General features: G+C 37.6%; 2 protein-coding genes across 2 annotated transcripts; one reads left to right on the top strand and one right to left on the bottom strand.

Annotated features, from left to right (window-relative positions):
- Nucleotides 1-757: 757 nt before the first annotated feature.
- LOC130240250 (interferon-induced very large GTPase 1-like) lies at nucleotides 758-8,224 on the top strand. Its single transcript, XM_056471680.1, is given in 4 exon segments — nucleotides 758-832; nucleotides 1,352-1,437; nucleotides 3,308-7,612; nucleotides 7,615-8,224. Coding segments are annotated over 4 exon segments (4,908 nt in total). The 5' UTR covers nucleotides 758-801; the 3' UTR covers nucleotides 8,101-8,224.
- Nucleotides 8,225-16,130: 7,906 nt separating this feature from the next.
- si:ch73-22a13.3 (inositol-trisphosphate 3-kinase A) lies at nucleotides 16,131-26,454 on the bottom strand. The gene is made up of 8 exons (XM_056472382.1): nucleotides 25,987-26,454; nucleotides 24,827-25,688; nucleotides 24,097-24,181; nucleotides 23,726-23,939; nucleotides 20,452-20,656; nucleotides 20,267-20,368; nucleotides 16,736-16,807; nucleotides 16,131-16,517 (listed from the first exon to the last, which is right to left on the bottom strand). Exons 1-8 carry the CDS (start codon nucleotides 26,004-26,006, stop codon nucleotides 16,284-16,286), a joined length of 1,794 nt encoding a protein of 597 aa, XP_056328357.1. The 5' UTR covers nucleotides 26,007-26,454; the 3' UTR covers nucleotides 16,131-16,283.
- Nucleotides 26,455-26,726: the final 272 nt, after the last annotated feature.

Genomic DNA, 26,726 nt, shown 5'->3' with positions numbered 1-26,726 from the left:
GCTATACAAATAAAGGTGAATTGAATTGAATTGAATTGAACTGTACAGTTGCACGATACTGGAATTCGGTACCAATCGATACTGAAGTTTTAAAAACCTCCATTTCCTGCTAACATTTTATCGTGACAACCCTAGTGCAATATAAAGTTTTGTGGTCTAGGATCATAATTAATTAACGATAACGTTACACTGAGGCGCTGTTCTCCATATATACTCGAGTTTGAGAACTGCATTGTGCTTTTTCCTTCAGATCACAGCGATCCAACTTTGACTGTTGTATTATTTGGAAGTTCAGAGGCAGTCCAGTTTGGATGTGACAATATTCTGCTCGGAGAAAAGCAACTCTGTCTCCCTACAGAGATTCCTAAGACCATTCCAGTAGAAAAAAAGATATCAGAACATCATGTCTCAGTGATCAACATGATTGGCACAGTTGAGGCTGATCTCAAATCTCCCAATCAACTGCTGAATGAAAATGAAATCAATGCCTTCATCTTTGTTGTGAGGTTGGGTCAATTAACAGATGCTGATAAGATGGGTATTGAATGGCTACAGAGAACATTTGGCGACAAAGTTCTTTCGTTTGTGATTATTCTTTTCACCTATGAGAAAGAGGAAGAGTGTGACTCTATAATAGATGACCTGAAGAACAACTCTGTTCTGGAGCAGCTGCTGGACAGATGTGGAGGAAGATATCACAGCTGCAGCAAACTCATGAACAACCAGTCAGAGATGAGAGAACTAATGGACAGGATTAATCATCTGTTCTCTGATAATAATAAGCAGTGCTACACCAGAGAGATGTACAGATCTTCGGTAGACCAGAAAAACAGTGAGTATCATGTCTTTAAATTAGTCCATTTAAGAATCAGCTCATTGGTAGATATTTGTACTTAAATCAGAAGTCTGGTCGCAATGTAGATTTTCGATCCTGTTAAAGGTGTCACAGAACAAAAATCTTGAATTTATCCAAGCTAAGTTTATCTAAGCATATATCATGTGCATTTAAATGTATATTAACACTATTAGTTTAAATCGTCTACACCAGGGGTGTCTAAACTCTGTCCTGGAGGGCCGGTATCCTATTTAGCTCCAACTTGCCTCAACACACCCGCAAGGATGTTTCTAGATGCCTAGTAAGAGCTCGATTAGCTAGCCCAGGTGTGTCTGATTGGGGTTGGAACTAAACTTTGCAAAACACCAGCTCTCCAGGACCAAGTCTGGGCCCCTCTGGGCTTTTGGGTCATTTTGGAATTATTATTGACGCATTGACTTTTGCTTCGACCCTTAAATGTCTAGGATAGTCTCTGGACCAGCCAGTAAATATTTTACTATGCTTTCATCCAATTAGGTGCAGAGTCAGAAGAAAGCATTGGTGAATCTAACATACAGCCTATGGGGGCCCTGGCACAAATTGATAAGGGAGAGCAGCAAAAAGTAAGAACTACACTCTCATGAGTAATCAAGTATATTTGTTTTGTGTGTGGTTTTACTTAGGGATGCACCGATACCATTTATTTGGAACCATTCTGATCCCGATACTGATACCAAAATTCTGAGTATCGACCGATACAAATCTGATCCCGATAACGTTTTTTTATTTTTAAAACATAACACGATTTTTATAGCTCTTAATTAATTTTATATATTTAATCAACTACTTTGACCACAATGGGCAAAGGCAGGCTTTACAAACTTTTCGCAGCACTGAAAGCATTCCCCTCGGAAAAATAAACTCGGTCGGAAGGATGAGAGAACAGAAATTCATTGTGAGAATAATTTTACATCGCGTCTGCGTAATTGATGCATCACTAGCTACGTTTCTATCTACCTATTTTTATGAGCATTTCGGTTGATGGAAACGGCAAGATGTGCATACATTTTGAAAATGCGCATAACAAATGTATGCGCATAACTGAGTAGGATAAACTTTTTATTCGATAAGAAAAGATGCACGTAAACTAGGATGGAAACACTTTTACCAAACAAATTCCACTTTGTGCATTAAAAAAAGGTCATGTGATGTTGTCATAAAAAATGTGATGATAAAAATGTGTGTGAATGGACTAACCAGCAGGCTGAGCACATTGCAAAACATCTGAAATGTTGTTTTGGGTTCATTCCACTGTGGCGACCCCAGATTAATAAAGGGACTAAGCTGAAAAGGAAATGAACGAATAAATGTTGTTTTGGTCATTCTAAAATGCCTTAACCATTTCAGTATTAGTGTTTTTATATTATTAATGACCTCCAGAATCAAGAGCATCTGCGCACCGTGTCTCATGGCTTCAAACGCCACCACATGTTTACTGCGTGTCTTCTGAGGTGAAAGTCATTTATTAAATAAAGAAAAGATTCACGCAGCTTCTCTTACCGCAGTATATTCCATTTTTACTGTCAATATTTGGCGCCAGTTAATCAGGAAGTGATGATTTTGTTCTCATTGACTGCTTTATTTGCATATCTTTTATGCAATATTCCAGTTTTGCGCATTAATTAAATTGGATGGAAACATAGCAACTGAGACACAGCACACAGCCCTCCGGTATCTGCAGACACTTCCAAAACAGCAGCACAAAGGGAAGAAATCAATGTGTTGAGGATTTGTCCAATGTATTATTGAGCCTTTTCTAATTTAAAACTTCAGGTAGGCCTACTTTGTGTGTGAAGAGCAGGTAATAACCCTCTCTACTACAGTGTTGTGAATGCGATCTGTTGCGACACAGCACAACATGATTTAGAAACAGCAATGAACTCCTTGTTGCAGGTCAAAATGAACCCATTTAATGCAAAACTAAATGCATTTCTCCACTGATTATTTATATTAACAGGAACAAATAGTCTTGGAGAAAGCATTTCGTGTTGTCATGAGCATGAGACACGCAGTTTGATTTGTGAATAAATGTAGAATGATTGACAGACGAACATATGAACATGAATTTAAGCACTTGAATATTCATTTGTACTTCACATTAACCTATAGAATGGCTTCAGAACATTTGGGATATAGGCCTACATGACTACTTTCTAGTGCCTTATAATAGGCTACCTATATGGCTTAGTTGGCTTATAAACACAGAATATAGCGCACGCGCAAGATCGAATTTGGATCCGTACCAGCTGGCCGATACCCGATCCAGCAAAAATATGCAGTATCGAACCCCGATATCCGATCCAAGTATCGAGATCGGTGCATCCGCAGTTTTACCACATTTACTTCTGTTTACAAGCTATAAAACATTTGCATGGCATTGCAAGTTTTGACTAGCTATGTAATGTATGTGTGTTTATATACTCTATTTTTCAGTTGGTTGCAGAGCAGCTCATTGACAGGATCCGCCTTGATGACAAGCATAGAAAACTGAGAACATTAGATTTCCTTAAGCCAATTGAACAATCACAGTCCCAAGAGTCTTGTTCAGAGAATGAACTGGCTTCAGTTTTTCTACACAAATTGATGATGATGGACTACAGAGCAAGATCCCTCCAGATTAAAGTGAATAAAGACAAAAAACAAAGCAGCAATGACTTATCTGAAGATGTTGCAGATGCCTTTGACAGTATTTTTGGAGAATCTGCTAAACCTACTGATGGGAAAAAATCAGATACAGTCCACTTAATGGATGTTCAGATTGCAATGTTTCATTGTGCGGATGGTTTCCTAAAGCAACTTATTGTGACTAAACTCTCACAGTGTCAGTATGCATTACCTCTGCTTGTACCAAATCCATTCACACAGCAGATTGAATTTCCACTCTGGACATTTCGACAAATCAACAAGACCTGGAAAACAACTGATAATAAAGGCAACATCTCAAGCCAATTCCAGCCAGTCTATAAAGCAGAAACCCCAATGGTGGCTTTCTTCAGGTTTGGCCCTTTATCTTCATCCAAGTCTCAGCTGATGAACAGCCTGATCAATGAGAAACACAACACATTCTTCCACAGAAACTGCCCGGGCAGCAGCAGAACCAGAGTGCTGATGGATGGACTGGTGGAGATTGCCTGGTACTGTCCTTCTGGAGAAAAAACTGATCGATTTACCCAATGTATTGCATTCTGTAACCTACACGGAGATGCAGGAACTAGTGAGAAGCAGCTGGATATCCTGACTAAAATGGCCTCTGTGAATGTCGCTATTTTACCACAACTTGACAAGAATGATAAAAGCATGACCAAGATCCAAGACTTCTACAAGGACTCAAAGCCCTTTGTCTGCCTTCTTAGTGATAACGGTTCCCCTTTCACAAAACTGCGTGATGGGAAATACAGAATTGGTCTTAAAGATAGAAATCAGTCGGTAGTATTAGAAGAAATCAGAGAAGCTATAAATGATGGGCTCTTGTCTTTTGAGTCATCTCCTATTTTCAAGCTAGAGGATGTGGCCAAGCATTCTGGTATCAGAGTAGATGAGGACAACGTTGAAGACCTCAAGAGAGGAAAAGAAGCAGCACAGCAGATGATGAGTTTACTGGAGGATAAAGATCTGACTAAAATCAAAGGATCATTTCTACCGCTGCAGGGAAATTTGTGGCATCAGTGGTGTCAGAAGAACAAAGAACTACATCGACCTACATTAGGAGAGTTAAATAGGGGAAACAACATTGAACAGAACAAGAGTTCTAAGCAGTCAGAAATGCTTAAAATTCGTGAACAGCAATGCACATCTGACTTAAGTCAATTTATCCAAATCTTTATCCAAAAGTTGAAATCACAAGAAGGAAATGAGGTGGCGTATTTCCTGAAATGGTTGGGCATTCTTTTGGATGACTACACCACTGAAAGTCTTTCAGCACTTCTTCATGAGTATGATGAAAAATGGTCAATTGTCCTGAATCTTAAAAAAAATCATGATAAATCACAGCAACTTAGAGCTGCCCAAGACGAACTTGAGAGAGTGTCAGATAAACTACAAGCTGCTACCTTTGGTTTGGAGCACATGCTGAGAGAGATCGGTCAGATATATGAATCATGCTCATCTGTGAAAAGAAACAAGCGGGATCTGGTGTTTGACTACTCTTCTCTTCCCAGTCTTGCAGCGGATATAATGATTTCAGGATTTCCATTAGAGTTGATGGATGGTGATGCTGGCCATGTTCCTCTGATCTGGGTTACTGCTGTTCTTAACTCGCTCATCCAGAAACTGGGAGACAAGCGAGTCTATGTGTTGTCAGTCTTAGGGATCCAGAGCTCTGGGAAATCCACCATGCTGAATGCCATGTTTGGGCTGCAGTTTGCCGTCAGTGCAGGCAGGTGCACCAGAGGAGCTTTCATGCAGCTGGTCAGAGTTTCAGAAGAAATGAAAACATGGTTAGAGTTTGACTACATTCTAGTTGTTGATACTGAGGGGCTTCGTGCCCTGGAACTGGCTGGAAGGTCAACTAGAAATCATGACAATGAAATGGCCACATTTGTAGTTGGTCTTGGAAATATGACATTAATCAACATCTTTGGGGAAAACACAGCTGAGATGCAGGACATTCTTCAGATCGTTGTTCAGGCCTTTATGAGAATGAAAAAGATCAATGTGAATCCAAGCTGCATGTTTGTGCATCAGAATGTTTCAGATGTTACTGCCGGAGAGAAAAACATGGAGGGACGAAGACGACTGCAGGAGAAACTGGATGAGATGACGAAACTAGCTGCTAAAGAGGAAGATTGTAATACTGAGTTTTTCAGTGAGGTCATTGCGTTTGATGTTCAGAAGGATGTGAAGTATTTTGCACAGCTGTGGGAGGGAAGTCCACTGATGGCACAACCAAACCCAAAGTACAGCAGAAATATTCAGGAGCTGAAGAACACAATTCTCTCGAAAGCTTCAAATTCAAGCGGGATTACATTGTCACAGTTCAGAATGCGTATTAATGATCTGTGGAACGCACTACTCAATGAAAACTTTGTGTTTAGCTTTAAAAACACACTTGAGATTGCAACATACAGAAGATTGGAAACCAGGTACAGCGATTGGACATTTAGCCTCAGAAGTACCATGCAAAGCATTGAAGAAAAATTCTACAATAGAATTGGCAATGGCAACTTTTTGGTTCAGGAAAGTGACTTATTGTCTGAAATGAGAAAGACAAAAGAGCAGGTAGAAAAATCAATCAGGACTTACTTTGAGGAGGATAGAGATAAAGACATACTGTGTCAATGGCGAGGGAGATTTGAAACCAGAATCAACGATCTTCATCATGACCTTGTGAAGGGAACAAAAAGAAAGTTGGATGAAGCGATTGAACAGAAAAAAGCCAGGGAGAAGCTGGATCAAAAAAGGACAGAGTATGAAAACAAGCTTTTCAGTCGGAGCAAAGAACTAGCGTTGAGCCTGAGAAATACAGGAACAGCTGAGAATATGCTGAATGAGGAATTTGACACAATGTGGAGAAAATGGGTGAATGATATGACCAGAGATATCCCTCCCCTGAAAGGCTTTAACTTTTGGGAGGATGTGACACGGATACTATCTGAAAATCATGAATTGACTCTTGTAAATGACCGGTTACATAAGGAAGACTACAAACGCATGGACCGTTGGGGTGATTACTGTGACTTTATCATTCTACAGAAGCATCTAGAGCGTTCTTATGAAACCGTATCTTTGGATGAACCTGCCGAGAGCTCAAAGAAAAGCAGTAATGGAATATTTAGGAGGTTTGGTCAAAAACTTTGGTCAGGCATAGAATATTTAAAAGGGGCTCCCAGGACACAAGATTACATGGGTCTAAATCCTGAATTTCATGACTCTGTAAAAAATCTGACTCAGAAAATTATTCAGGAAACTGAAGTGATCATAAAGAAGGCACCAGTTGGAACACGAGGCTACAGTGACACTTTTGTTCAGGAAATAACAGACTGTGTGAAGAAGTCAGTACAGAAACATCAATCCATGAACCAAAAATATAAACTGAAAAAGGAGTTTACCATAGATCTCAGTCTCCATGTGTGTGACATTGCAAGATGCAGGTTTACAGAACTCCACCAAAAATTCAGAGAAGCAAATGACCCAAGAATTTATCTCGAGAAGCAGAAAGCACAATATTGGAACATCTTCGAGAAATACTACAGAGGAGCGACAACGACAACCATACTGAGTGAATTCATCTGCAGCAGACTTGAGCCATCCATCATAGAAGCGGTTTACAACAAAACTGCTATTGCTTTGAGTGCACAGATGAGGTCTGACATACAAGCATTGCGTGGGAGCAGACCAGATCTAGAGAAACACATTCTGAAGTACCTTGCAGAAAAGGAGGACTTTGAGCAGTACATGAAATATATCCATACTCCCGAAAACCACTTCAAACAATTCATAAAGAATGAAGTGGACAGATACTTCACTAAAGAAAATGTGTCCATTCAAAAGATTTTCAAAGGAAATCTGAAAGAAAAGGAGCAGGTTGTAAGTAATGCAGTGAAAGCTGCAACAGTGGAGGTCAAGAGTTGCAATGGAGATGGCAATATGTGGTTCAGAACCTTCACCAAAAAACTGACAGATGAACTCACGGGGAATTCGTGCATTGACCTCAAGGAAATTAAAGACTTGGATTTCCTCGAGAACCTTTTAAGTGAAGGGTTACGTGAAAGAATGACAAAGCTTCAGAATAGCGTCAACCAAATAAAATAGAACAGTTCCAGAAGAGACCAGATGAGGTTTTGATCGAGCACTTCTGTCAGTGCTGTTGGGTTCAGTGTCCCTTCTGTAAAGCAATCTGCACTCACTCAATGAAGGACCATCCTGGAGATCACTGTGTTCCTTTCCACCGCAATAACGGACTAAATGGATGGTATTACACTAACACGACTAACTTGTCTATTAATATCTGCACAACAGCAGTAGGGAGTGATCAATCTTTTCATCCAAATTCCTCAGATGATCCACTCCCATGGAAAGAATACAGGAAAGGAGGTCCTAAATATGAAAACTGGAGCATCACACCTGACCACTCCGAGCTGCCCTACTGGAAATGGTTTGTGTGCAAATTCCAGAAAGATCTGGAAAAGCACTACAAAAAAACATTCGAGGGAAGTGGTGCGATTCCAGATGAATGGAGAAAGTACTCAAAAAACGACGCTTTGGAGAGTGTGGATAAATACATGTAATGGAAAAGGAAGTGCAAAAAGTAAAAGCAAGAGGCAATCTGTCAGCTCCTGATTTTACATATGATATTTTAATATTCTGTTTCACAAACCACTGTTTCTGAACTGATCAAATGAAGACCATTGTATTTTTGTAATAGGTATAATGTTAGATTTTAATTTGAATTCTGTTTTGCTGTCTTCACTGCAGTTTTAATTTCTTTATATGTGTTGATTAGTACTATCAAAGTGTAGAGAAAGAAAGTAACTGTTAAAGCCAATCCACAATGATTAATGATTTACTGTCAAGTTTAACTGATGTACTTTTATTTTCGTGTTGGTGGATGTGTTGATGTCTGGCTCTAACATAATTCAGAATCCTAATTTCTGTTGTTGCTTTCATTTTTTTGGTCCATGTAATACTTTGCAGTTTAATTTTCAGACAATGGTGCAAATGGAAAAATGAGTTATTTGATAGATAGTTTAATGTAATTTTCTCTTCTTTTTTTCATTTTTGCTCAATTGTGACTTCAGAAATTATTTATAAATAAATGAAATCTACTAAATATTCTGTATCTGTCTTTAATAGCTGTACAATTATTAGTGTGGGGGTATTCATTATGTAAGTTAATTAGCAAAGTTTGCTAGGTTTGTACTGTGGAAACTTTATTTGATAAATTTCTGAGATAAATCTGATATTTTACTTATTTAATTCATTCATTCATTTTCTTTTCGGCTTAGTCCCTTTATTAATCTTGGGTCGCCACAGCGAAATGAACCGCCAACGTATCCAGCAAGTTTTTATGCAGCGGATGCCCTTCCAGCCGCAACCCATCTCTGGGAAACATCCACACACACTCATTCACATTCATGTACTACAGACAATTTAGCCTACCCAATTCACCTGTACCACATGTCTTTGGACTGTGGGGGAAACCGGAGCACCCAGAGGAAACCCACGCGAACGCAGGGAGAAAATGCAAACTCCACACAGAAACGCCAACTGACCTAACCGAGGCTGGAACCAGCGACCTTCTTGCTGTGAGGCGACAGCACTTCCTACTGCGCCACTGCGTCGCCCATTTTATTTATTTTTCAAATACAATATATTTTTCATTCATTCAATTCGTTAATTTTCTTTTCGTCTTAGTCTCTTTACTAATCTGGGGTCGCCACAGCAGAGTAAACCGCCAACTTATCCAGCATATGTTTTACCGGATGCTCTTCCAGCTGCAACCCATCAATATATATATATATATATATATATATATATATATATATATATATATATATATATATATATATATATATATATATATATATATATATGAGCAATTCCAGCGTTATGGATGTGACATTTGCAGTAAAAACTGCAAAAAAAAAAATTTTTTAATTCACATAGAAAGTTTATGTTAATATTACATTAAAACATCTGTTTATATTTTTCAGAACAACTGACCACAGAGTTATGGGAGCAGAAAACTATTAATCTGTAAACATTTTTTATATTTTGAATGAGGAAAATACACATGCGTCATGGATTTGAATCAAAAATTGTGCTGTGCCAGTCAGTCCAGCAACATTTACGCCATCATGATCCCAAAACATGAAACTATTATTTGCTTATTTTTACAAAACACATTTCAGTTTGTCAGTGATAACACCTATTCACCTAACATTCTATTACATAGAATATTACATTATATCCTTTTTTTTCTAAATTCGGGGTCGCATGTTGAAAAGAAACATGTGATCTCCAAAAAGCCTATCGATTGTATGGTTCAAGCTAAAATGTAAAATCCATGTTTACTCAACCTTAGGTCATCCAAGATGTGACTTTCGTTTCTCAGTAAAACATCGAGGAAGATTTTTAGGTGAAACCGTTTTTCTCTGGTGTACGTCTCCATGGTAAACATGTCGGTTAGTTCACGTATTTTCATTTCGCGCTCGCGACCCAACGGTTTCAGTCACAAATCTAAGACAAAAAAACGTAAGTATTTACCGAGGGAAAAGTCACAACGTCGTGGATGGCCTGAAGGTAACGGTAAAATTAGATTTTCGGTGAATTATTCCTTGAATTATAATGTGCACTATGGCTTGAACATCTTTTTGTACAAATAAAATTAGGTATATTAATCATTTAGAATTAGATAAACATTTGAGAGAAAAAAGATGGCAAATTGTTGCGGTATGTTTACAGATTAAATATGTTTATTTGTTGTTTGACGTAAAAATATTTGTTTAAGTATTAAATAAAACCACAAAGCATAAATAAGCTGATTTCTGGAGATTTTGTTTAGATGTGCTAATTCACCTAACCTAATTATTTTTACAGATATTATCAGGTCAGTTTTGCTGTAAGGAACGAGCGCAGTAAACGAGTCTCTGCCGCCATCTTGTGGTTTGATATCAACTAACAGCCTCTAAAAAGTGAAGTAAAACAGCTAACATGATAATTCACAGATAGATTATAGGCATATACATATCTGTGGGGATAAATGACTCAAACCATTGCTGGCTGTTTATTTTTAAATGGGCACACTGAGTCTGAGTGTTCTATCACGTCAGAAACGGAACTTGTCACTTTCACAACAGACAACACAGGTGAGTCAGAGCACACCGATAACTAAACACGGTAACTTCAATATATCAAGTTATGACTTTTTCTCAACGTTAGAAACAAATATTATAGCGCTTTGAGATTTCAAGGACAACGAGTGGGTCCTTCTAATACTTATTTTCTATGCTTGTTGTGCATCTAACCTCATGTTGCTGAGTCACCTCGATGACAAGGGGCAAGAAGGCCTGCACTCCGATATATTTATAAGGTAAATCCAATAACCCGAATTAATAACACATAATATGAATGATACATATAAATTATGTTTCCTTTGTATTGGCATTATACATATTCTTAATAATAGCTAATATTTATGTTTTGTTTCTTGTGCATCTGTGTTTGACTCACCTCAATTTTAATGAGCAATAAAGTTCAATGCACACCTATAATTTACCAAGGTAAAACAATTTACCCACATTTATGCTACATAATCTTAATGTTAGAAAAATTCTGCGTCTATTTAATAAACATTGTGAAGTTTTCTCTGTCTCTGATACTTATTTTGTCTAATTGTTGTGAATCTATATGGCTGTTTGAGTCACCTCAGAAGAAAGGTCTGTCTACATGCAGATGCATTAATATAGTAAATTCAGTAGCCCAATTTTATTTCTAAATAAAGTGAACGCTACACATAAATTATGCATCTGAGTACATGGTTAATGTCCTGAATAATCTCTGATATGTATCTTCTCTGTTCGTTGTTGTGCATTTATGCTGCTGTTTGAGTCCCCTCAGTGACGACAGGCAAAAAACATCAGGTGCTGAACACCATTAAAATAACACGGTAAATTCAATAACTGACACTATTACTGCATAATCTGAGTGTTTATAAATCTTTTTAATTGAGAGTTGTGCATGTCTTTTGAAGAATTGCTAATATGTTTTCTTTGTTTCTTGTGCATCTATGCTACTGTTTGAGTCACCTCTGTGTCAACAGGCAAGAAATATCACTGCACAGTGGTGATTTACCAAGGTAAACTAAATAAGCCACATTTATGCTACACAATTGATCTATCTAATCTATTTAATAACTGTGAAGGTTCGCCTGTCTGAACAGTCTGTATTAATATCTGTTTGTTGTTGTGTGTCTATTCTACTGTTTGAGTCACCTCAGTGACAACGGGCAAGAAAGGTCACTGCACACTGATACATATGGTAAATTCAGTGACATATTTATTACTGCATAATGTGAATGTTACATATAAATTATGCATCTGTTTAATTGACATTGTTCATGTCATTTTGAATAATCTCTGATATGTATCTATTTATTGGGCATTTATGCTGCTGTTTGAGTCACCTCAGTGACAACAGGCAAAAAAGTTCAAGCACTGCACACCATTAAAATAACACAGTAAATTCAATAACTGACACTATTACTACATAATCTAAGTTTCATGAATAAACTCATTTTACATGCATCTTTTAAGTGACAGTTGTGCATGTCTGTTGAAAAATTGCTCAAGTATATTTTCTCTGTTTCTTGTGCATCTATGCTACTGTTTGAGTCACCTCGGTGTCAACAGGCAAGAAATATCACTGCACACTGGGGATTTACCAAGGTAAACTGAATAAGCCACATTTCTGCTACATAAATTATCAATCTAATCTATTAAATGACTATTGTAAAGGTTCTACTCTCTGAACATTCTGTATTAATATCTCTGTTTGTTGTTGTCTATCTATTTCACTGTTTGAGCCACCTCAGTGACAACAGGCAAGAAAAGTCACTGAACATACCATACATATGTAAATTCAGTAACTTAATTATCATAACATAATGTGAATGTTACATATAAATTATGCATCTGTGTAATTGACATTGTTCATGTCCTTCCGAATAATCTCTGACATCTTCTCTGATTGTTATTGTGCATTTATGCAGCTATGTCAGTTAGGAAATGTCAGTCACTGCACACCATTAAAATAACACTGTAAAATCAGTAAATTCCTTCCCCAAATATGAATTGTTATATAAAAATATTGAACGGTCTCTAATACTTATTTTCTATGTTTGTTGCATCTATGTTGATAAGTCACATCTGTGGCAATAGGCAAAAACGGTCAGTCACTGCACACCGATATATTTATGAGGTAAATTCAATAATCTACATTTTTACTATAATCTGAATGTTACATATTAACTGTGCATCTATTTAATTGACATTGTGCATGTCTTTCTTAACAATAATATTTATTTTCTCTGTTTCTTGTGCATCTATGCTGCTGTTTGAGTCACCTCATTGACAATGGGCAAGAAAAGTCACTGCACACCAATAATTCACTAAGGTAAAACACATTTATGCTACATAATGATACAAAACATTTCTGCATCTTTTTAATAAACATTGTGAATGTTCTGAACAGGCTCTAATACTTCTTTTGTCTATGTTGTTGTGCATCTATGCCGCTGTTTGAGTCATCTCAGTGACAATGGGCAAGTAAGTTTCTTCACTGCATGCTGATTCATTAAGAAGATAAATTCAATAGCCCAAATTATCACTGCATAAAGTAAATGTTACATATAAATTCTGTTCCTTTGTTTGTACTGAAAAATCTCTAATTTGTTTCGTTTCTGTTTCTTGTTGTGCATCTATCCGGCTGTTTGAGTCACCTCAATGACAATGGGCAGGAAAGATCAGTCACTGCACAGTTATAAATTAATAAGGCAAATTCATTAACCCACATTATTAATAATACAGGCTTTGAATGTTAAATCTAAGTTATACATCTACTTCATTAACATTGTACGTGTCATTCTAAACAATCGCTAATATTTTTTCTGTTTCTTGTTTTTTCTGTGTCTTTGCTGCTGTTTAAATCACGTCTGTAACAATGGGCAAGAATGAAAGGTCGGCCACTGCATGCTGACTATTTATCAAGGTCAAATTAATAACCCACATTTATTTTACATAATCTAAAAGTTACATTAAAATACATCTATTCAATAAACATTGTGAAGGATCATATGACTGAACACTCTCTAATACTTTGTCTATTTGTTTTTGGGCTTCTGTGATGCTGTTTGAGTCACCTCTGTGGCAGCGTGCAGGAAAATAACAAGGTAAATTCAATAACTCACACTATTAGTATTGCTACATAATCTGAGTGTTTTATATACATCATTTTATTTAACAATTGTGCATGTCTTTTAATGAATTGCTAATGTTTCTTGCTTATCTATACTACTGTTTGAGTCACCTCGGTGTCAACAGGCAAGAAATAGCACTGCACACTAGTGATTTACCAAGGTAAATAAATAGGCCACATTTATGCTACATAATTGGAATGTTACATTAAAATAGCATCTATTTAATAATTATTGTGAAGGTTCTGTCTGAACAGTCTATATTAATATCTGTTTGTTGTTGTGTATCTATTTCTCTGTTTGAGTCACCTCAGTGACAACAGGCAAGAAAGGTCACTGCACACTGATACATATGGTAAATTCAGTAACATATTTATTACTGCATAATGTGAATGTTACATATAAATTATGCATCTGTTTAATTGACATTGTTCATGCCCTTCTGGATAATCTCTGATAAGTATCTTCTTCTCTATTCATTGTGCATTTATGCTGCTGTTTGAGTCACCTCAGTGACAATGGGCAAAAAAGTTCAAGCACTGCACACCATTAAAATAACACAGTAAATTCGAGAACTCACTCTATTACTACATAATCTGAAGTTACAATTGAAGTGTCTTTTGAAAAATTGATTATATATATTTTCTCTGTTTCTTGTGCATCTATGCTACTGTTTGAGTGACCTCGGTGTCAACAGGCAAGAAATAATACTGCACATTGGTGATTTACCAAGGTAAACTAAATAAGCCACATTTATGCTACGTAAACTATTGTGAATGTTCTGCTGTTTAAGCAGTCTGTATTAATATCTCTGTTTGTTGTTGTGTATCTATTCCACTGTTTGAGTCACCTCATTGATAACAGGCAAGAAAGCTCACTGCACACTGACACATATGGTAAATTAAGTAACATATTTATTATTGCTTGATGTGAATGTTACATAAAAATTATGCATCTGTGTAATTGACATTGTTCATGTCCTTCCGAATAATCTCTGATATCTTCTCTTATTGTTATTGTGCATTTATGCAGCTATGTCAGTCAGGAAATGTCTGTCACTGCACACCATTACCAGAAATAAAGTTGATAATTTATCAAGGTAAAATAAATAACCCACACTTATTCTACATAATCTGAAAGTTACATAAATTTTTCAATTTATTTAGTAAACATTGTGAAGGATCATCTGACTGAACAGTCTCTTATACTTACTTTTTTACATTTGTTTTTGGGCTTCTGTGATGATGTTTGAGTGGCAATGGGTAAGAGAAGTCACTGCACACCAATAAACGAATACGGTAAATTGAGTAACCCAAATAATTCCTGAACGTAACCATAAAAAACAGATCTGTTTATTTGATATTGTTAATGTTCTTCTGAATAAAATCTTTTATCTTCTCTGTTTTGTGTGGGTCTGTGCTGCTGTTTGAGTCACCCCACTGTCATTGAGCAGGAAGGTTTGAGGCGAGTCACCCAGTACAGAATCAGCGTTGCCATGGACACAGTGCATGCATGATGATTACTACTGAGAGCGTGCCAATCAGAAACACCTGAAGCTTATCAGTGGGACTGGATAAAAGGAGCTAAAACAGAAAGTAGGGTAAGCAACATCTCTACTTCGTTCATTTAAGAGGAACTCTATTAACAATGTTCAAAGTTTTTAAGATCTGTACGGTTGTGTTCAAAAAATAGTAATACAACATTAGTAACTGCTGTTATTAGCAATAGTAGATGTAGTGGCTTAATAGAAAAACATCTGACCTACAGTAACTGTTGTCAGATGTGCAGGTTGTTCTGAGTAATTGACTAATGTATTGAAAACGGTGTGTTCAAAACAATAGCAGTGTAGGAAAAAAAATACAGCTGTCATTAAAGCTGTCCACCTGTTTTTGGAAGTAGAAGCTTTTTACAACTCCCCTAGAGTTAAACAGATGAGTTTACGATTTCTGAATCCATTCAGCCGATCTCTGGCTCTGGTTGGAGCACATTTAGCTTAGCTTAGCTTAGCTTAGCATAAATAATTGAATCGGATTAAACCATTGGCATCTTACTCAAAAAAATGTGTTACTATTTATTAGACTGGACTCTTCTGTAGATACGTTGTGTACTAAGAATGACGGAAAATGAAAAGTTGCTATTTTCTAGGTCGATATGGTGCAATGATATTACATAGTGCTGTACCTATTTGCCTAGCTGGGGACTATTTTCAGGCGCTACGTAGTATTATGCCTGTTGCATAAATACAGCAAGGTGAATTTAATACAAAAATGAGCAATAGATCTATTAAAATAGTCAATAACTAGTGAATCCTACAGAAATAATACACAAGTAGAGCAACACTTGTAGTATATAAACCATTTAATGTAAAATATGGAAAAAAAAACAATCATAACAACACAAGTGCTTTATTAATACTGTTAATTGTAAAGCTTTATAGACCTTTTAGATTTATAATGTCCACACAAAAACATTAGTCCAAGAGTTCATGCAAAGGCACTATCAAAGTGGCTGCTCTTGACTTTGCTCTCCTGCTTGTTTGATGGCTTCCCTGACCAGAGAGATAAGGGATGTCAGTCCGATCAGGTACCCATCCTCTCGGTTTCCTTCCACCCAGGGGACATCATGGCTTAGCTGGACATCCTCTGGGACTGGTATGGTCTTTCCAAAATCAATCATCCATATGTTGGCTTTGTTGCTGCGGTCGTGGACGAAAAGTAAAGAGCTGCCTATGATCTGCAAGAAGATGTTTCGATGAAAACAGATGTGAAGTCACATGCCAAACAGGCATAAAATATCTTTGGTTGCAGATTTTATTTATTAAATAAAAATTCCCCATTTTAATAACCAATTGCTCATTGCGTGGCTTGTGGTTTCAAATCGAACAGCTCTATAATGTAGAAAAACTGTATAAAATTTAGATAAGAGTGACAAGTTTAATGTTTTACACAAACCTCGTGTTTGTTGAAAAAGGAAGACTGCTTTAAAGTTTCATACAGGGCCTGTAATCTGGATTCGTAGGCCTCCTGAGATAAATAATAGAGGAAGTCATATTAGACAAGGTGAAGCATTTTAAAACATACACATAAATTCACATTCACAACTCACTACTTTCACACATTTCAGAGAAATAATCCCAGCAGTCACCGGACGTCAACATGACATCAGATATGACGACGACATTGTACCCCAATGTCATGGGACGTTGCATTTTGTTTGAAAATAAAAATTGTGTTGATGTCAGAATTCAATGTCAGGCTGATGTCAATGTCCAACGTTGGACAGACATTGCATTTTGGTTACTTTCCAACGTAACCTAAAAACAACAAAATATCAACATCTAATGATGTCACAGCTTGATGTTGCGCGGACGTTACCACTATGACGTCTATCAGATGTTGGATTTTTTTTGCTATATTATTTGACGTCAATATGACGTTGGTTTAAGATGTTGGCTTGACGTTGGATTTTGGTCACTTTCCAACACAACCAAAAATCAACGTCATTTCTCGTCATTATTGAACGTCAAAATAACCTTGTCTTTAGATGCTGGCGATCTAAATCTAACCTAATATTAACGCCTTATGATGTTGTGTGTCTGCTGGGATGTAAGCAAACAAAACTGTAGGGTTTATCTCTTAGGAACCAATTCAACACCTTAAACACCATACAAAGTGAGGGGAACAATTTCCCCACCGCGTGGTACCAATTTGAGACTGAAGTAGTGACACATTAATTATATAATATTTTATAGTAATATATTAAATGACTGACAGTAATATCCAGTAATTTAAACTAGGGCTGCAACAACAAGTCGATAAAATCGATAAAAATCGATTACTAAAAGCGTTGGCAACAAACTTCATAATCGATTCGTTGTGTGGTGCGACAGGCGGATGTTTGATTATTAAAAAACACTTTAGTTCAGCGCAGAGCATAGTGAACAGTTTCTCTCTCGCGCACTGACAGGGAGTTCTGGAGTTTGGCGCCTCATTGACAGGGATGAGTAGGAAGGGAGCAATAGCAGGGTAAATCACTAAAGAATCCCACTTTTGTTTCGTTTTAAACTGAGTACCATAAAGTCCGTGGTGCTGCTGTTTTACTCATTATCCAGCTTGACAAGCATGACAAGTTAGCGTTAGATAACTCGAGCGGCAACTGAAAAAAGTCAAACTGAGCTTTGATGCGTTGGCTGGTGCTGAGCCAGAGAAAGACGTGTCATATCACAATTATGCAGTGTTTTTAACCACCTTACCATGCTTAAATTATGTTTTAGACATTTAAATACACGCAAGTACTAGTAAAACAATACATTTAGAGTTTGTAAAACACACAAGACAGTTTATGGAAGTCTAACAATCCATTCAAATATAATTTGCTGATTTGCATTATTCATATCATATAGACGTAGTGAAAGTTATTATAAAGTTGAATCTATTCTTCTCCAAGTTCACCAGCCTCTTACTTGCATGTATTTTGGAAGTAACTGGTGAATTTATGTGTTGAATCCTGCGTGCTTTACTTTTATGAATGAATACAGAGGCAAACGCGCGGCCACAACATGGCGTAGCCCATCTCACGTTGTAGATCACAATCACTCACACGTTTATGTGAATTGGAATATCATGTAATTGATGACATGATGAGCTAACGTGTGAATATGTTGAATTAAAACAGAAAAAACGAAATAAAAGGGATACATCTGTCATACAGCGCTATTGTGGCTGCGGTGTCACATGACAAATGCTTAAACAGCAGCAAAGACACAGAAAAAAAAAGAAACAGAAAAAATATTAGCGATTGTTTAGAATGACACGTACAATGTTAATGACGCTTCGCAACGGAAACATTAAGGGTGAACGTTCTAAAATAATGATCTCCTAACAAAACAGATCTGAAACTCAGCAGTGAAAGTAAAGCAGTGGTGGTAGTTACTTTGCACTTTGCATTGCAAGACTAAAGTCGTTTTTATTCACTCGCCTTTTTTGGATCATTAATTTTTCGATCGGTTGTCATGTATAGCTACACTGCAAAAAAAAAAAAACTTTTCTTACTTAGTAGTTTAGTCTCGTTTCAGGTCCAAATATGTAAAAAATCTTAAATCAAGACTAGACAAGAAAAATGGCGTGAGAAAATTAAGTGATGCTTAAAACTTCTGTTTGAGATTATATCTCATTAAGATTTTTCTTACCCCATTGACAAATAATTTTGCTTGTTTTAAGCAAACAATCACTTAATTTTGAGGTGTTTTTTTTTTTCAGAAAACATCACATAATTTCTAATGCTATTTCATGTATCGTATGTATCTTGATTTTAAAAATATTTAGATATTTGTGTTGAAAACAGGACAAAACTACTTAATTTTTTATTTTATTATTATTATAACAGCTCAGGGATGAGCTTGTTTGAATAAAGGGTTGGAAATGAATGCTTTACTTGTTTGTTTGTTTTTTTATCAGATTAATCGAAGAGATAATCGACAGATTAATCGATTATTCAAATAATCGTTAGTTGCAGCCCTAATTTAAACTACCCAAATTTTCTATTTTGAACTGAAATTTGGGTATGATCTATGTGATGCATGCAATTCCAGAATGTGACAAGAACCATTTTGTGTTGCATTTAAAATAATTACTTCTCAACTTGAATTTCCTTCACTCTTGTATTTCTTAAAGTTGTGGCTTTGTATCAACTGAATGGCCAGATGTTTTATTTATTTGGTCAATGAGTTTGTTGATGTCAGCTAGGAAGTAAATGGAACACAATGGCATTTTGGATGACAGTTTTTAAAATGGGCTTAAAAATGCAAGTTTTGGACAATGATATTGTTATTAACTGCGTCTCAAATGGCACACTATACACTTTTCACTATGTAGTTATGCACTTACACACTCAACAGCATAGTATTTAAATTAGTGAAATTAATGACCAAACTACCAAATTATACCTGCCATGAGTATTACTGTATTCACCATCGGGAGGTGGTATAAGCACTCTCGTAGGGTTATTTTGCTTTCTCTACCCAAAATAAATTAAGCAATCCAACATCAGTGCCCGAAACGCCTGCCCCTTTAGCTACATGAGCAAAGCAGCGGCCGTTGAGTGTGTGAAGTGTCCAACATTCCACACTTCTTTTTAACGGTTGAAAAAGTGCATCATCCGGGTATTTAAAATGCACTTATTCTTTTAAAGTTTTCAGTGTGTATGCACTACTTGCACTATTTATACTACAAAATGGCGTAGAATAGTGCATAAGTATGCGATTTGGGGCGCACCTATAGTGTCCATTTGTATATGTACTTGACAACCATTTTTGCTGATCCACATGAATGGGGATTTTTTGGGGAAAATGTCTTGAAATTTTTGCCTGAATGCAAAACATTTTTAGAGCATTTACACAGTTTTTGTGTAAAGATAACAAAACATTTTTATTATGTCTATCTTTGTGTGAGTTTTGAGTTTGAAATTAAATAATTTGCACTCACTAAAATATGAATCTGCCTCCTGGTGAAGGACAACAGGGTTTCCGTCACTTGAGCTTCTGTGCACGTCTTGTAAAAGTCTCGTAATACCTTACCATTCCCCACCTGGGACAAAAAGGTGAAAACAGTCAAATATCAATGTAAATTGTCAGACAGTGTCTTTCTTGTAAAATCCTCATGTGTCTTACCACTATGCCTTCAATGCGGAAGCCCAGTGAGGAGGTGGAGCTGCTGTCGTCTCTCCACTGAAGGTAACGCAGCTTTGTGATGCCCTTTTGTTCATGTTCTTCATCAGTGGGAGCTGCTGGATCTACTTTCACCATCTTCTGATACATGTCAGTGCGTACGCTAGGGTTGTTTCTGGCCTTAATGATTTCCGCCTCTTGGTATGTTCTGCAAGTAATGGCATAGATTCAGATGGCACAGCAATATTCTTCAAATATACAGTAATGTGATTGTAAGGTCAAAGAAGAGCAAAGTAGAGGAAAATGGTATTTGGAGACAGTAGGTGATCAGAGCATGTCATATACCACAATAAGTTTGTTCATTTTACCGGAAACAATTAATTATTTTCAAGTTTTAAGCAAATATTGTGGAGCATCAATTATAAGAATATATATAATATATCCGATATTTAGTCTTGCAAGTGTCTCCGGGATTGGAGTTGGCATGATAACAATGAGACTAAAGACCTAAAGGTCTAGCTAATTGCTAATTGACCAAGGGAATAAAGTTTATTTGCGCGGCTCTTATTAGATGGCCTCCATTAATCTCAACTTAACCTCACTCCCATCTGAGCCAGAATCAACTTCAAGCTGGATTTAAAGCAGCATCTTATTAGGCTTATCATTAGGCTGTGCTAACAAGTTCTAGTGTCACTTGCCAATGCACACTGTTACCCTTTTTTCAACATAGCAGTTTGAGCGCTGGTTCGTAGCCATAGTCTAATTCTAAATCAGTTCAATAGAAGAGCCATCAAAAACACCAAAACAATGGTGTCACGATGGCTGTGGATTAAGCAGGGAGAGCCATGGACCTCACAAGCTACTTAGACACAAGCCGGGGCCTGATCAACCCAGGCTGGGTCAACTGGGCAAGGGTGTCTGATGTTGCGAGACCAGAAACACCCACTGATAATGTGTCTAAGGTGCACTTAAGTGTATATTCAAACTGTCTTTTCATACCCAAAGAACCAACTTTCTAAAGTGGTTCTAAATTAGCACCAAAGCTTTTGCTGGGATAGATGTAAGAACTGTTTGCGTCAGGGACTGAGTGTAGGGGTACCTTGACTCTTGAGAAGTTTTAAGTGCCATAATTAAAATGCTGAACACATTATCACTTCTAATCTCTGTCTTTTCAAAATACAGCATTCGTGTGAACATGTTTTTCCCTTGTATTCTCCATCTATACTAATTACAGTACTCTGTATGAACACATTTTCATCCATCATAATCTCAGTCTATGCAAACCATGTTGTGTTTCATGAGCATGTAGGATTCCCTATGTTTGAATCCTCATGTAGGTTCACAAAGTTATTAACATTAATAGCAAGACATTGTTGATATCATGTTTGTTTTTGGCGGTTCCGCATGTGTGTTGCTGGGAAAGATTAGACCAGGGGACCCAAACTCTGTCCTGGAAGGCCAGGAATTTTCTAGTATACTTAGACAGAGCTTGATTAGCCGTTTCAGGTGTGTCTAATTGGGGTTGGAACTAAACTCTGCAGAACTCTGGCCTTCCAGGACCAATTTTGGGCACAGAGATTAGACGTAAGCAGTGACATCAGAGCTGACTCTTTGGTGACTTTCTAGTCTGTGGAAAAGAAAAGCAGTTGTTTGAAGGCTCACCAGATAAACCAGCCCCGAAATTGCAATAGCACTGGCTCCAAAAGAGCACCTGGTTCATGTTGGTGGAAAAGGGGATTGTGAGGGCAGGAAAGTAAGGTTTACCAGAACAGCTTCTTCTGTCCTCCATTACACTCAATTTTTGTCAAAGTTCACTCCAGCCTGGGTCACCACTCTGAGTAGTATGTGAATCTGCATCTCCAGCATGGTGATGCTAACAATGCTTAGTCACTAGTGACCGCTTAGTCAGGGTAATATGCCACAGCCATATCACCCTGCAGCCCACGATCGGTTACACACTAAAGCTAAGCAGAGCTTAGCCTGGTTAGTGCCTGGATGGGAGACAATATGGGAAAAATAGGTTGCTATAAGTGGTGCCCAGTAGAGGGTGCTCAACCTGTGGTCTGTATGAGTCCTAATGACCCAGTAAAGTGAAGAGGACTCTATACTGTCAGTGAGTGCTGTCTTTCAGAAAAGACGTTAAACCGAGGACCTGAATCTCTGTGGTCATTAAACATCCCATGGCACTTTTCGTAAAGAGTAAGGGTGTAACCCTGGTGTCCTGGTCAAATTCCCCCCCCCCCCCCTCATGATTTTAAAGTGCTTTGTGTATTTGGCCAGTCATGATAAAAAGTAATCATGATTACTTACTTACTAATGCACTTCTTTGGGCCATGGGAGTAAAGTTTACCTGCTCAGCTCTTAATACCTTGCCTTCATTACATTTACCTACAAATCAATCTCTTGTGGATCAGGTCACTCCAAAAGCAGGATTCAAACCAGATACTCCACCATGTGTTGACATGCAAACAAGAATGCAACTTCTGGTGTCAATTGCCCTCTTCCATCTTTAATCCAATCAGGGTCACACAGCTCTGAGCAGAATTTGATTCTGCATTTCTAGAATGGGGGGTGTGTATGCTAACAAAGGTAAATCATAAGTAAACCCCTTCAGGTGCTCAAACTTTACTTCAAAGTCCCTTTCAAGGAGAATCTGTTCACTTGGCAGCCATCTTCACAATGCTTTCGGGCAGTTCATTTAAGACCAAGTACTATATGAACTCGCAATTAAATTACAGAATCAAAATCTGCAATAAAGTCTGAAGTGACCTATCCTATCTATTTTCCTGCTTAAGCTCTAATTACATTTAAATCAGGTTATTTTCAGTTTGCTCCAGCTACTGCTCTTGTGCAAAGTTTGGCAAATATTTCACAACTCTAATCTTCTCTAAAAAATTGGAGGATGACACTGGAAGGACACAATATGTGATGGGATGTGATGTGATGTCATTTCTCCAGTCAAAAGCAGGGCACAGGCGTCAACTAACAGGGATTGCTGTAATAAACATGTAAATCTGTACACAGCCCCTCCATCAAATAATGGTGTGGGTATTAAACTGATGATTGGCTATTTTGGACTGGAACGTGGGATTGCTTCGCTGTGGTGGCCATACTGAGCATTGTACTTTCCCCCATTTATAACGATGTCTTAGAAAGTCATAAAAAAGATGGTCTTTGTATCTCTACAGGCTTTTAGCTCTTTCTAGCTGTCCTCGATTAGACTCCAAAGACTAATCATTAATTAGTTGTAGTGTAAAGCTATAGGTTAATTTCTCACCGGACACCCATTTTGCAGTCCATGATGACAGGGTTTTTGAGACCACTAAGCAGGTCCTCTAGACGGATGTATTTCTCTCCATCCTGGCTGATGTGCCCGAAATAATGAGGCACAAATTGACAGAGCGCATCAGACATGAGGGCCTGCAGACAGATGTCCTCCACCTCACAAAACCTCTTCAGCACCTCCCCGCCCTCACTCAGCCTCACATTACCTAGACAGAGAATACAAATTGCTTTTTATGTCAATGCTGCACATGGATGTTGCAAATACAAATGTTCGAAAAATGTTACATCTTTAACATTATATATTTTGATGGAAACAGTAAGGTTCTGATAAAAAAATGTAATGCCTTTAGAAATGCATGATACCTTGGTGTCCAGCTAGCTGGATCCATGAGCTTTGTGTACGTTTGGACCATTGCATCATGGTCAAAAACGTTCTCCAAGATCGACACTGGGAAAAATTTAAAAAATAAATAAAATCATTAATTAATACACACACATATCTTTATATACTTGATTTTTTTCCCAAAAAAAATTCCACATGCCCCTAATGGTGCCTTGCAGCCACTACTTTGAAAACCGCTGATAGCACCTCAAACATCTTTGCATTCAAATTTCTAATATTGCATGAAAAGTTTCCTTTCTGCAAAGGACCTTGATGGGGAAATGAGAAAATTGTTCTTATAAGAACTATTCCCTGAACCTTTATTTTGAATCCCACCCATCCTCCTTTCTTGAGAAATGTACAGAGATTGCTCACTTGTTATCCATTTATGGATATATTATACAATAAATGATCACATTTGAAGAATTTGTTTTTGGAATATTGCAAATGTGACAGTAACATGCTACTATATCTCTCTTTCAGTCTACAGTGCTATGCAAATACCTTATTCAAATACACAACGTTATGGGACTCTTTCCAAGTCATGCAAATTGTTTAACACATTTCACTGCACTGGAAAAAAATAGAGAGCTATTCTGTTCATTATCCACATATCAAACTGAACGTAACACCAGTTTAACTGGTCCGGAGAGATACTGCGGAATCCGGATAAACAGCTTTGGTTAAAAACTTTCCTAGAATTCCACTCACCTTTTTCATGGTCTGCCTCCGGGCGGCTGTATCCTCATTCTCGCTGAAAACTTCATCGCTTTCTGCTGAGGAGTTGTTGAAGGAGGAGGATGATGAAGCCGAGGAGTGAAAGAGAACCCGAGAGAGTACAGGGTGTGGAACGACTTCTTTCTCACCATCTTTTTCCATACTACCCACCATATACTGCTCCCCATCCCGTGAACCAAACGTTTGTGTTTTCCTCTGTTTTGAACTCCAACTCTTCTTCCTCTGCATTCGTCTGCTGCCAAAATCCCCTTCGTTACTCTCATCGATACTCTCGAAACTACCTTTCAGCCTTTCCCGCATCCCTTCCTTTGGCCTCTCCTTTGGTTCAATTTTACTTCTCCATAAGCTTTTCCTTGTTGCTGCATTGAGCGTGGCTTTGGATGCCTTACCAACAAAAGTTCCATCTGCTGCCACTCTTTCTTTCACTCTCCGCTCTTCTGCATCTTCATCCTTGGTCACTTCCTCAGGTTTTTGTAGGGATTCCACAGATTCCGGAGGTTCTGGTTTCGCTTCCTCATAAGGATTTGTCAGCTTTTCTGTTGGCTCTTCCAGTTTGGATGAAAGGACGGCATGAGCTGAAGCCAATTTAGGTCTGGCTCTGAAACATGTGTTACTGACGTGATGACTTTGATTGATCAAGGATGGTGGGTAATCGAAAATCTTGTCTTCTACAGTATCTCTTTGGCTCTCCACTTCACTTCCGTTGATCTTCTTCTCTGACAACGTGCTCATTCTTTCTGGAAGAGAATCTAAGTCTTTCATGAAGCTGCTCCTTTGTAAATTCTCAATAGAAACGGACACAACTCCTGTTTTCCTATTCTGAGCTCTAAAGAATCTGAGTGGATACACAAAAGTGTAATTTGATAAATCATATTTAAGAAAGACGAATACATAAACAGATACTATCCTAACTAATAGCACAATTTTCAGCATCTTATCAATAAAGCATTAAGAGTCACATCATGTGTAGGGTTTCCCCACACTCAATCAAAAAATGCAGCCATCACTGACACTTTCCTATTGAAATCAATAAAAATAAGGTTTATCTGTCCAGGAAATAACCCACATATGCTAAGTGGTGCAAAGTTCAAAACAATTACTTGTAGGATGGAAAAGCACCGACTCCCACGTACCTGAGTCTCCAATCTTTCATCCCTTCAGTGTGTTAATCTGAACCCTACTGTACAGCAGTTCAATGCTAGACTCAGCGCCAGCTCAAAGTCTTGCTGTCAACGTTTTCCACCAGTGCTTTGCATAATGTGACATCATGGTTTTCCACAACATTTCTGACAATGAGCTCTCTCGGAGGTTGGGCCCAAGGCTGAACCACATGGTCTTGTGTCGAGAATTCAAACACACTTTTGCAAATGCGTCATTTACTGTATGTTTCCATTTGGAATACACTTTCCATTTGGTTTCATTAGCATGTATGTTTTCTGGGAATTTAACCCAGGACCATTCTCCATGTAATTCTCAATATATTCTCTGTAATACATTAGTGGTTGTGTTGGTGTTTATGGGGGGCAGGGGGTGATGTGTGGTCTTGCGTACTTTACAGGGCCTTGCGTAGTGCACATATTGGGATTGGGTGGATCGGTAATGATATGCCACATTCATTATACAGTTGAAGTAAGAATTATTAGCCCTCCTGAATTATTACCCCAACTAATAGATGAATTACCATGTTTGTAAACATTCAGGATGCGCGCACAGCGAGGTGGCAGAAAAAAACGTGAGTGCTAGCATTTACAGCGAGGCAATGACATCCGATGCGGTACAGAGTTTGTTGTTGTCTTAGAAATAAGTTATATTGAATACATATTATATATATTATTTACATAATGCTTTCAGTGTATTATAACAGCTTGTCACC

Source organism: Danio aesculapii, chromosome 14, assembly GCF_903798145.1.
Source record: "Danio aesculapii chromosome 14, fDanAes4.1, whole genome shotgun sequence".
NCBI lineage: Eukaryota > Metazoa > Chordata > Actinopteri > Cypriniformes > Danionidae > Danio > Danio aesculapii.
The sequence above is the reverse complement of the archived record's forward strand: the minus strand, read 5'-3'. Positions and strand labels throughout refer to the sequence as shown.